The 13,108-nt window shown below is 45.3% G+C and overlaps 1 protein-coding gene across 1 annotated transcript in view; it reads right to left on the bottom strand.

The window, feature by feature from the left end:
* Positions 1–1,485: 1,485 nt before the first annotated feature.
* T265_00349 (hypothetical protein) overlaps positions 1,486–13,108 on the bottom strand; it is a gene marked incomplete at both ends in the record, with an annotated part of 18,291 nt that continues 6,668 nt past the window's right edge. The window contains 4 exons of the mRNA XM_009164094.1: positions 1,486–1,664; positions 3,304–3,487; positions 5,922–6,003; positions 8,507–8,684. Of these exons, the coding sequence (XP_009162358.1) occupies positions 3,313–3,487; positions 5,922–6,003; positions 8,507–8,684 (435 nt within the window). The remainder of the gene's footprint in view (positions 1,665–3,303; positions 3,488–5,921; positions 6,004–8,506; positions 8,685–13,108) is intronic.

Raw genomic sequence — 13,108 nt, 5'->3', positions numbered from 1 at the left:
CTTCCATAAGTATAGATAGGCTAGACATCTGAAGGTAGCATCTCACTGGTTTCACAATCCTACGACAGGATAATATGATTTTACATCCAGAAAGCCTCAACACGATTTTTCGCAGTATTGGAGGACTCCCTGTTTGTCGGGCTGCTCACCGCTAGCCTTCCTGACATTGTTGAACTTTAGGGAACTGAGTTCCAGCCAACATAGCCCACAGGATCCCAACCTGCAAGACAACGTGACAGCATGAGGTCAGTGTTCAAACCATGTGTGGGCACTGTTGATGTGCAAAGACGCATTGATTGCGGACTAACGCTAACGTGATACAATAATTACGTGCTGCTGGTTTGCTTGAAAGTCATTGGAACCAACATATCCCACCGAGTCTTTTTTCAGCAGGTCAGAAACCCCTAAGCAATCCCACACAGGTCCCAAAAGAAAATAAGCACGTTGAAAAAAGACCGAGTAGAATAGTGGTGTTTTCCTTAAATAGTGTACAAACCCCCCAAGTATTCAGGACTCACCTGACGTGACATGACCTGACGCGACGCGAGGTTAGACAGAACTTGCCACAAATACATTCTCCCATCAACGGAGGCTATATCTACTGTTTTCCTAGGGCTAGGTCGAAAATCGAAGTACTTCTAGCTGGATTATTATATATCAGCTTGTAGTGCTTTTAACGCATATTTCCAATATTTTAAAAATGACATAAAGCAGGACTGCATGGGATGAAGTCAATGAGGTGTGCAACGTAATCAGCAGAATCACAATAATCCCTGATTGAAGTTCACAGTGAGCTGTTAAAAAATAGCACGAGCCGAAAAGAGTACTACTATGTAGCACTAGAACAGAAAAAAGGATCCTTCGCAATTGCTAGCCAGTTAAGTTGCCTGCCAAAGCTTAAGGAGTCAGGGAGGGCACCATATTAAGTCACGCTAAGACTTTAGGAACAGTAACTGCAGTCGAGAGGGACGAGAAACAGTCCGTTTCCGGAAGGGAAGCTGGTACTCGCTGCGGGAACGACCAAGCGATTAGCACCAAGCTACATCAAGTTGGCCAGATGTTGTCGAAATAACCAAAATCGTTAACGTTCGTACAGATTTTTGGCTACCGGTATGAGTACGTATCTATCATAGGGAGGTCAGAGCCAAATATTAAAAAAACGAGGATGACGAACATCGTAGTCCTTGAAATTATTTTCATTAAGGAAGGTTGGACGCAGGCTGGCCAATCCCGCCTACAAGGGTTCATGTCCGGAATGCAGAACAAAAGTAATCAGGCCATGGTATGGACTCAGAAGTTTGAAGCGCCGGTCGAGTGATAAGCCACTAAGTAGCAGATTCACCATAGCATGCAATACGACAGACTATTAACAACAAACAGGTATCATTGCAGGCAGAATGATACAGCCTGAAGCTTACGCGAGCGCACACGGGATTAAATCAGCCCATAGGAAGTCTTTGAGACAGAGAACAAGCAAAACAATGAAAGAAATTAGGTATATTTTACATCTCGTGAGAAACAAAAGTAAACCGACAAACAATAAAAACGCGATAAAAAGAGTGCACGAGAGCAGAATAGGGAAAAGCGGGGGAACAAACTTATCAGCTGCGGTGCTGTGAAGGAGACTTGCCGTCGATATGAAATATGAATCAGATCATGAAGAGCTAGAAAACGGAAGAAATTAATGGAAGATAAAACAACCAAGCATTACGGTGCATTTTGATACGTACCACTAGATGACTGGATCAAGCCGCTCAGTGCTCAAAGCGTTCAACTACAGTGTCGAGTAAAATACAGGGACAGATCAAACAATCTTAGGCAAAAAGTAGGGAAAAATAATTCAACTGCGGCGTATTTTCAGTGCATGGCTGTCATGAAACCCCCAGGGTCAAAATGCCGTCAAGCCTCGTCCCACAAAACTTTGGACTATCCCTTTTTCATAAGGGAAACTACTCACAAGGTTGCTGAAAACTCTTCGACAGCCCACGACCGGTTCCGCCCTTCTTGGGACTCATCAGGTAGGCGCAATCCCTGAGTTTCCGTTAACCTTAGGTTCTACTTGAACCCAAATTGGATCGGTTTCGAGAAATACATTCATTTGCAAATCAGTTTTGGTTTTCACGAGAGAATCGACTAAATCTCTTGGTTATGATATTCTACAACTGAATGTGCTGCACACAGGCCGTCTCATGATTCAGTTGGCACGACATTCGAGAATGTCATAAACGGGAGATTCAATTGAGTTTCTCGTGAAAACCAAATTTGGACTATCCTCTTCTCCGGGCAAAATTATGCTGAATGTAAGCAGGATATTCCAATTCCGTGCTTGCTAGAGTACAGCGCCATGAAGCTTAAGTTATCATCATCATCGACGGCATGACATCAATGTTCAACACCGATGCTTCACTGCCGTACAACCATGACTTATTTGAAAGCCTTATTGTAAAGAAGAGAGTAAAGGTGGACGGGGGAGGGACTTAGTGCTAGCTTAACACAATCATTCCGAGGTGCCTACACCTCCAGACATTCACTCAGGCAATCTGGATAGAAACTGACAACAAGAACGCCACTGACATCGGTTGGCAGCCATATCCTAGAGAGCCTCCAACCAGGCACAGTGAGAGGATCACGCGGTCCCCATCCTGAAAGGCGAGTAGCACCGACAGCACCCAAGCGTTTCGTGATCTCCCTCATACTCCTCTGCCAAGTCAAGGGTTGGCCAGCTCTCTGATTACGCCACTCTGAGTTGAGCATGGAAAACAGCACTCTCTTCGGCAAACGATGTTTCGGCATACGTAACACATGTCCCAACCAAAGCAGCTTCCGGTGCTGGACACATTCTTCAATGGAAGTACCCGTTACACAACCGAAAACACGCTTTCTAAGTTTAAGTCAAATTGAAAAATGTCAAGTGACGACCCGGGATGATGTTAAAAACACTCAAAGTAAGAGAAGTCTGGAACCAGTGTACAAATCAATCATACCCACTGGTGAAAACAGTTCAGCTCCACGAATACTGAATACGAAATGCACGAGCTTGGCGGTTACACTGGGTGTCCAGAAACCTGGATTAACCTTGACAATTACTGCCACATCAATGTTTCAAAAAAAGCATACTTGCCAACTCGAATCAATGATACATACATGGTCTTTATATAACCACAGCGACGAACACGTAGAAGGCACTTAAGCAGGACTTGAGGATTGAGAAATTCGTTCCCAAGAGCAACTTGCTCGAAGTAGTTTAGAAACAGTAGAATGGAAACAGAAATTAAAGTACTCGGATGCAACCAATTAACGTACCCTGAAATATCACAATTCATCGTGAACACCAGAGTCATTCTGATGTGCTGAGGTTTGTGTTGGCTTGAGGTACACACCTTCACTGGCTTCCCAATAGGCAGCACCGGATGACCTTGAGATAGCACTAATTTCATACTGACCCGTTATTGGTCGGTTGTACTGCCGCCCAGAAACGTGAAGATAACTGGAGGGAGGGGAATGAAATACAGAATCATCGAAAAGAAATTCACGGTGTACGAGAACGTTCCACCAAATTTTAGAGCTACTAACACAGTAATCCCTGTCCTTCGAACAAGCGATGCCAATCAGAATGGTTCATTTGATGAGCGTATTCGATAAATCCCACATGGGTGACTCTTCCAAGATTTTTTCTTCACTTTCGAACAAAACACCTGATTATCTTTGGCCATAACGTATCGACGAACAAGTCTCAGCAAGTTTGTACCGGAAAATCAGGTTCCGTATAGTATCCACTATATCGACTAACCTGAATCCTAGGTACAGTGCCGCTTATGAAGAAAATTCAGTACAAATAAATTTAGAGAGCCTGTGCATTCCATACTACGCTGAAGAATATTACAAAAAGGAAATCATTCTAGTAAAAACCAATTCAAACCGCAAATGAGAGTTATATTAATTATCCGTGACTGAGCAACTCACGAGCAAGTTACCGGAACTAAACAAGGGATGTACTTTTCAGAACTGAAGTAATTTGTCAAGATCCCGCACAAATCACCCAACTAGCTAACTGATGTTATAACTGGCTCTTTCATCTAGCCAGATCACGCGCACGACAGACAGCCGGCGGGTTGTGCACCATTCATCAGCTGAAGCAAAATCACAAGGTCGAACTCAGCTCATACAACCATTCGGCCGAGTGTATGTGGACTGAGGCTCTGAGCGCACACAGTGCAGGCGTCAAATGAGGAACGCGTTTTTCGCTAACTAGAAATTTACACTATGCTCCCCCTCCCAGCGAAGCGGTGAATGTGAACAACACGTGTAAAACATATCGCCGAAAATACAACTTGCAGGAGCCAATTCATGAAGTACCTCTCTGTAGTTAAACGCCCTACTAAAAAGCTAAACAGACCCCGATTTGTGAATAACACTGGTCAAATTGAGCAGGCTTTTTGGCCAACAATACAGGTTGAATTTATAACTGCTAGCAAACAACCGTGATGGGCTTGCAGCTCATCGGATTAACATGTACAAATTAGTTAACTACATACTCCTACTGGCTCTACGCTTTGTCGTGCTGCTGTTTGTGATCGAAAGATGTTACTGCCTTAGCTCAAATTGGGAGGCAAATCCGCCTCATAGGACATTCCTTATTGTATCCTGAGAGGGTTTTCGCTTATTGGAGGCTATCCTATTTTACATTATTTTTGGTTAGCATGTTGCTGGCTGAGAAAACTACACGAGTTCGAAAACCGGGGTATCCGAACAAACAATGGACTACCTACCCGAAATAGACACAGGCGAATCACTAAACATATTTTTCTAAAGACTGCCTCCTCAGAGTGAAAAGATGCGCCTTGAGAGGGCTAAAAGCGTCCAGCTGTACCACCCTTTCGGTGCCTAACTACCATGCCACCCGAAGTTTGCACGAGGGCTGGGATACTGCCAGGTTGCCCAAGCCTAGACAGGGGAAGTCGAGAGGCAGATGTCGGTTTCGAACCATGGACCTTCCGGTCAGTAAATTCGCGCTCTCACCACTTGAGCCATCTCGCCATATATACTATATATATATATATAATGGTTTGAAGAACAGTGAATATTAGGAAGGAAAAGTGCAGCTCAGCGAATTTGACCAATGTAGAAAAACGGCTTTAGGTATAGACACAGTCTTACTGTGAGATGCTTTCGAACGTACTAATCATACATGCGTTCAGACTAAGGTTTGGGGCAAAAATACCTACCACGTTTTAATTATCAGCAACCCGTAGAATAGCTTTAAGGAGTTATAAAGTTATAAGTTTTCCATCATGACCGTTCATTTTGTCATTCGAGTTAGTTCAGAAAATACTCTTTAAGGATGATGACTAGTCGAACTGAATTTTTACATTTGTTGGGCGATGGTTGTCTCTGTTATTCGACACGGTACCCAAAATGTGAGGTTCACTCTCACGGTACCGATTTCGAAATCAGGAAGAAAGTCTTGAGACCACAGACACGTTTATCCCGGAAACCGTACTGGAATTAACGCGTGTGTACCGATTACGGTCAGACTCAATAAATTAAATCACTCACTGAGTCTTATGAAGATACTGCATGCTAGAAAATACTGATTACAGTGCTACACCAGGTTGATCATGTCGTACATATAGGTAACGATAGTTGAGAGCTTCTGACTACGGTATCTTGCACTACAGGGTCGGTTGATTCACTCCAGTGAAGCGAATGGTGCAGGCTGGTAGCATAGGTTGGGAGGGTTATGCTACAACATTGTCATCTAGCGTCACCGCAGAGACATTTACGCACAAGTCGTAATCAGTATTACTTCATTAATCATGACTTTTGACACGATTCAACACAGCCCAATCAAGCTATAAAAACACGAATGGATACACCTTTAGTAACAACTACAGACGTGAATGAGGTGGCCAACCACTTACCCTTCTGTTGAGATATGCTTCAAACGGATTCTCGAGGACCGCAACCAATGAGGACCATCGCACAAGACTTGCCAATCGTCACCTGGAAAGGAGTTACGGGGTTAAAAACGAATAAATTCGGCATGAAAACCCAAATAAGAGACATCCGGCGAAAGGAGGTCAGTTTATATCTGTATGGTGTAAATCCAACTGCTAGATGGCCAAACGAGCAACTGCACTTGAATTATATTAAAGGACATGAGCTTGAGACAACTGCATATTACAACGGCTTGATTGTCCGTAAGGCAGATAAAAAGGATGTTAAGTTGAGCTGGTGAGATTAATTTGGTACCGAATTCCACAGTCGTTCTTACGGACACAAAACCAAATGGGGATGTTGAATAACGTATACAAGACATGCACACACCCCAGTGAACCAAACCAACTTAAATAACAGAATGGACTAGCTTATTTGGTTCACCAACGTGATAATTACATTCGATCAAAAGGACCTCAGAAACCTAAAACCTGTGAACAAATGAAGACCAGTTAAAAACACTAAGGGGCAGCTCACGAAGCTACTGACCGGAAGGTCTGTGATTCGGGTCGAGCCATGGCTTCGCGATCGCCCCTGTCTAGGTTCAGACAACTTGGTAGTGGCTCAGTCCTCGTGCTTCCTTCAAAGTGTACGGTAGCTATGCACCGTGAGGACGTTGCGGCTGAGTGCTATTGGCTTATTACTATATTTGCCTACCGGATACAACCCCTTTGTACTTTAGATGGCCACAAAGGGATCTAGTTAGGATTGATCAGTCAAATCCAGGATGAAGGATTCCGGCAAAATAGAGGGAGGATAAAGCCAAGGGGGTAGGCACGGTAGTGATCTTCAATAACGGACAACTCCCAAGAAGAGGACACTCCAGTATTCCTTGAATTAAACACTGAAATTTCCATAATACTTAGGAACAGCTCTCCGATCTAAAGTACAGTGAATTCTCACTAAACCGAAACTTATTCAAGAAGGGACATAGTCATCATCATCATCATCATCATCATCATCATCATTATTGTCACCCGCAATAACCGTGTGCTTGTCGTACAGTGGTTGTAGCTGCCACATTTTTGTTCACCCACGATTCGGGGAGGTGGGGTAGGTAGCCGCGCATTGGAGGCGGGAGCTGATATATTAGTGCATAAATGCAGCACTGTAGCTGGATTGGGAAGGGAGATATGCATTGGAGGCAATAGCTTGAACGCATGAGCGCCATTGAGGGCGCGACTGGGCCATGTCTGACAATGTCTCTAACCATTTGTGTGGGCCGTCTCGGGGTCCCCCTCCAGGAAGACGGCAATGACCAGCGCAACTGAGTTTGCTGGTAGTGGCTTTTATACTTCGATGCCAAGTCATCGTTTGACCGCCTGTGGCTCTCTTCCACCCTTCAGGTGGTTATGCGAAAAGAGCCCTTCGAGAAAGTCGGTCGGCTGGCATACGCAACACGTTACCAAGCCAGCGCCACCTATGGAGTTTGATCAGTTCATCTATCGGGGGTGAGTTATTTCTCCCGAATACCATTCGACGTACTTCAGCATTGCTGATCCGATGTTCGCACCAGATTCGAACAATGCTCCGGAGTTATCGATGGTCAAACAATGAAAGTCCTTTGACGTCCTTGGCGCACAGCGGCCGCATTTCTGATCCATGTAGTAATATGGAGCGCACCGCAGCATTGTAAACTCGACGACCTTCACACGGTCGCGGGAGGTGGCGTATAGCGCCTTAAGGAAGGTAAAGAATTAACGGGGGACACTGTTGCTCCACAAACACTGCCATAGTGCCTGAGGTGGTAGACAACTGTCCGCTAATAGTCATGAATCATCCACCCTATCAGCAAAACGTGATATGAGAGTACGATAAGTACTAAGAAACCGAGAAATATTCAGAGATTCGCGCTAGGGTCACATCTAACCATACAGTGGCTAATTAGCTCATCATTATGACAGATGAAACGAAAACAAGTTGTTCTACGGAATATGGAGGTGACGCACAGAGAATGGAGGGTGCAGTTCTTCACACGTTCCATTATCGTTCCTCGGGTGAGTGAATTGTGTTCAGAATGAGTGACCTCCCCATATACCTAACAGATAAAGCTGATCAATTTCACTTCTGACAAGGCCATCGAATGATGACAGATCAAAGCAGTATCCCTAGAAGACAAGACAGTTTTGCGACTCAGAGATGGCTTGTGATGTGGTAAACTGACAATAAACCGAAAGTCGGAAATTGGTGATGAGTGAAGTTGCGGTACATGTGATATGTCACGGAGTGTGAATCGTAAGTAATTTGGTGAAGAAAACCCGCCTGTATAAGTGATGCAAGGTAAAAATCACACCGCCTTATATCGTTGAGGCCTGAAGTGTGATGAAAGCACTCAGGAAACAAACTTCGCTTCTCGATGTTCCCAAAAACAGACCACCCTCTGATGCTACTTCGTCCGAAAATTGTGAAAGGTAAGAGCAATTCTTCGAGATAGTTGGAGTGAATAAACCAGAAAACCTTCTAAAAGGAATGTGTCGCCACGAAAATTGCAATCCAACTGAAAACTGACCTTCATCTCCCACACCATCCTCACCAAATGCGGACACTTCATAATTGCCAGAAAGAGGAGACTGGAAGTGATGGCTATGAAGGAATTTGCGAGTGGACACATGCAGCAACCGAACCTTCTGACCGCATTTGATTACCCGACCTCGAATACATTGTGGACTGCCATTACGCTCCAATACCTACAAGAGCCAGGTTACAAGAGGAAAAACGGATAATTATATCACAGAATGATAGATTATGTGGAACCAATAAACATTTTCTCACAGACGAGGAGTCAAGACAAACCGTTCAGCAGTCACACGCTCTCGGCAGATGGCAGGTAAGATGAAAAAATGAAGTGCAGAAATATTAATGGACTGCCGAAACCGGACAAGGGTAGTCAAAAAGTCAAGGTTTGGTTTGAAGTATGGACCCCTCGACTGGCAGTCCCCACCTTGACTCATGGGCCAACTCGAATTAAACGAGGGTCAAACCTGAGTGTTCACAGGAATGTCGACCATAGTCCCGTTCGTCTAGCCTGGCAGCTGATTCGCTACCTATTCGCTAAGCTCAGCGAACACATTAGATATCAAGGACTAGACCTACGAGGCGACGTACGGCATGTAATTTACATAAACTGATGTTACCGAAAAACACCACATAGATTCTTTATTATCTTTGTTCATTGAAGTCACATGAATCCAATCATATTGGAGAGGTGGTTGTAAGTCGTCATTATCACCGACAGCACATCCACATATCTGCTATAGCAAGGGAGTCGTTACATGCAGTATTTTTAGACAGAGGGAGTAGTGTGTTAAAAAACAATAATAAATAAATAGTAATCGTTCAGCTGTAGCACCCTTTGGGTGCCTAGCTGCCACACCAAGGAGGCACGAGCGCTGGGATACTGCCAAGTCGCCCAAGCCTAGACAAGGAGTGTTAAAAAGCGGAGAAACGAACTATTTGGGACAGACTAAAAAGGAATGACTTCCACTCATAGTGTATAGAATACCTTTGTGAGATTTCGGATAGACAGCAAGGCTATTTCCCTTGATGAGAGACCACCACCGGAGCAAATAGACCTTAATTTTCGATATTATACACTACTTATAAGGTCCTTGAGAACTCCTCGGCAATATACTTCGATATCTCGAATATCGTGCACTTGTGCAGCACACTCAGTTGAAGAACATGACAAAATATTCGCTGGTCTCCCGTTAACATCGACATACCATCTGGTTAGACGAAAAGGATTCAAATTTCAGCTTGCATTTCAAGAGCAGTAACTGGCAAGTCTGGGAAAAAGCAGCATTTGCGGTTGATGGGCACATCGTATCCCCTGGGCCCGCTCCTCAGTCGTGGGCCTCCAACTGATGATTTGGCTCCACCTGAAAGATTAAAGCCTCAGAGAGAGCGAGTTGGCTTCCAGAGATGCGTCACGTTGACAACGCAAGAAGCCTGAGAGAAGATATGCGTGTATCTTATTAGTCCCAGTAACCAGTTCAATAAGCCACATGGAGGTCACGTTGTCTCACCTTGGTGATACAACAAACATATGCAGAGAAAATAGCGGCGGACACAAGCACCTCCGGAAACACGATGTTTTTCCGTGGGGGAGGTAACAAATAAGAACCACATCACACGCTTTGTAGACCGAGAAGATCCAATTTCAGCAGTATCACCCAGTTTTGTGTGGGTGCGATTGCAGGAGTGGATATACTAGAAGCCCCACTTCTTTTTCTTATGAGTGACTGAGAAATATGAGTGTAACGCAGTAAAACCATAGTGATCAGTGGCCTTGACACCGCCAATTCCACCGAGTAATTTTTGTGACACGTATCTACACTCGAATGGTGACCACAAAACAGAACAACTGAAGAGAACGAAAGAAGTTCTTCTTCGGAACCCAGAACAACGGGGTATCAAACACTGATTACAATTATTATCTTCGCATACTACAACACAGCGAGTCAGTAAAACAGCATACGGCTGGTCCCCTACAGACTACAGCTCTTCCCACCGATCGATGCGACTCAATCACACTGCTTCCGTTCCTTGAGCTGAACTGTTGGCCACAGAAAGTCGAATCTGGTCAGGAAATATCTGATCGTACAAAGGGATAGTGAATCGGGAGTACGACCGCCACCACTTAGTCACATTTTACCTAACAAGCGATTCCGCCTACTTCAGCTAAGAACTACCTTTAAGGTGACGGAAGTAGGGATCCAGTGGACGCTACTGTCATCCAAGTAACTAGTCAGTTACCAACGCGACCTTTAAAACATTACTCGTCGAGCCCACAAATGGTGCGAGATCTCTGACTTCCCTGTTTTTGAGTGAAACGCACATGAATGGATTACCCGTGTTTGTTCTGCGGTTGCTCGAAACACCGCCCAGCTGATTCCAAATAATGCTGTTCGTAACAACAAGATACCGGTCCCCGTTGCCCTAAACTTGACACATTCGACTAAGTAACAATTGAACAGTGGATCTCTTAGGAATCATTGACGGTGTGTAATACGTGTGAGAATAATGACCACATCATATCCCACAAGGCAAAGTGCTGGACATATGTCATTGAAGCTATGCAGGTATAAAGAAAAATTCACGAATATGTTGGTCTGGTCATAGTTTAAACTGTCTGGAATGGTGCCTAGCTGCCATGCTACCACAAGGAAACAAGAGGGCTGGGATACTGCCAGGCTGTCCAAGCCTAGACAGGGGAAGTCGAGAGGCGGAGGTCGGACCTTCCGGTCAGTAAATTCGCGCTCTAACCACTGAGCGATCTTGCTCCATGATGCATAGACCACCACAGTAGACAGCGAATGCCACTGGAGGGAAACACGGACGGCAATGAAGACAGCTGTATTAGTAGGCAGGTATTCGATGATGACCTCGAAGGCTTGTCGCGTTTCGCGATTGTTACTAACGGGCGATCGGAAGCAGTAATTGAGGACGAGGCCACAAAGAAGACCCCGGTTACTCAGCATCATTAGTCTTCCGTCATAATGTTGTTAATGAGACACCGCACCAGGTTGGTCGCTCTTCCTTGCAGCTGTCCCTCGCGCGTGAATCAGACATCCGGTATGAAAGTCAAAGCGGGTGAAGGTTGAGCTCTTATGGTAGGGTTAATTGCGGCTGGTCCGAGCGGGCCAGTAATGCATAATTTCAGTAATGCCAATAATGTTTGCGTGATGCGGTCCGACCGGTTGGTAATGGTGTAGGCAAAGATGGTGACTAGATAATGACCCACAAGCCTTTCGCATGACTGGTGGTACAGAAGCTGCGAGGACCAAATGAGTACTTTATTGGAGTGCCAAGGCAAAGAAGTGAAATGTCGCACCAGCCCTGGTTGTAGGTCGGTTTTACGTTTGGTGTGGTCTCTCAGTGACTGTAGTCCTTCAGAATTTTGAGAAGGCTACAGAGGGATATAAACAAGAGGATTTTTTTACGGAGTCAAGAGGGACTCTACTGGTGATTGGTGTGATCTGGCAATGATTCATCAACCCAAACGGATACTACTCTAGTAACGAGATATGACCGGATCCATTAAAATGGGCTGCTTGTCCACACTCATGTGCAGTTATTTTTCCCGACAATACATTTTGTTAACCCGTTGCCAAACGAAGTTAACATCAAACACCACATTTCGGTCCATTGTACAGCTGTTTTGTGTGAACAGGCTAGTGACACGAGACGGCTTCTGTCAGAAACCACTCTTTCATGTTGCGACTAGGCCTCAACCTTCCGGGTATGCTCGCAAATGATCTGCAACGATTGGCTCCACCCCTCTGGAGAGAACGGAAAGAGCAACTGGCCGTTGTTAGCCAGTTTAGACCTATTGTCTGCCTGTTACGTTGTTGTGACACTTCCCTTCTGCACTCGCTCTGGTGCAGTGTGCAAAAGGACTTGGCAGCACGAACTCTCTTGCCGGGTATAGCAGTGATCTTCAGTTGATTTAGTCTATACCGATGAACGGGCTGAGACGTAAGGACTGAAGATTTAGTTCAGCCGCCTCCATGGTAAACCGAAATCGGGCAAGTTCGGTCCAAATCAGGAAGACCATCGACTTCAGTGCAAAATTTGCGCTCGTGTAGTTGATACGGAAGTTTGCTGACCCAGGATGTCCGCAGCTTCCTTTAGTGCACACGTTGAACTGTATGAGGTATGTGGGAGGTCTAAGTCTGACTTTCTGCAGTTGGTTCACACGGCCCCGACCTAAAGCTGCCACCTTGATGTGGTGCACACGTTGTATGAGGTATGTGGGAGGTCTAAGTTTGACTTTCTGCAGTTGGTTCACACGGCCCCGACCTAAAGCTGCCACCTTGATTTGATGTTCGGGCTTGAGTGCTGCAGCGACCCCGCGGGCGACACTGGCTGGAACTTCGTTTCACAAGGTGCAACCATGCCAGGAAGGCCAAAGGGGAGCAGCCAGACCAACAGCAGCGAGACCCCGTACTACGAGTAATCGTGCTACGAGGCAGTCTGGGGGTAAAGTCGTACTGTCCTCTGCGACAGGAGTGTGAAGGCAGTAAGGTATTTCCCCCAGGCGACCAGCATGTCCATATTTATGGAAGCAGCGATGCTGCCTTCCCGTGAGGAAGGACGGGTTAGAAAAGGT

The sequence above is a fragment of the Opisthorchis viverrini genome (genome assembly GCF_000715545.1).
Source record: "Opisthorchis viverrini unplaced genomic scaffold opera_v5_3, whole genome shotgun sequence".
Classification (NCBI taxonomy): Eukaryota; Metazoa; Platyhelminthes; class Trematoda; order Opisthorchiida; family Opisthorchiidae; genus Opisthorchis; species Opisthorchis viverrini.
This window is presented reverse-complemented; position numbering and strand designations above follow the sequence as displayed.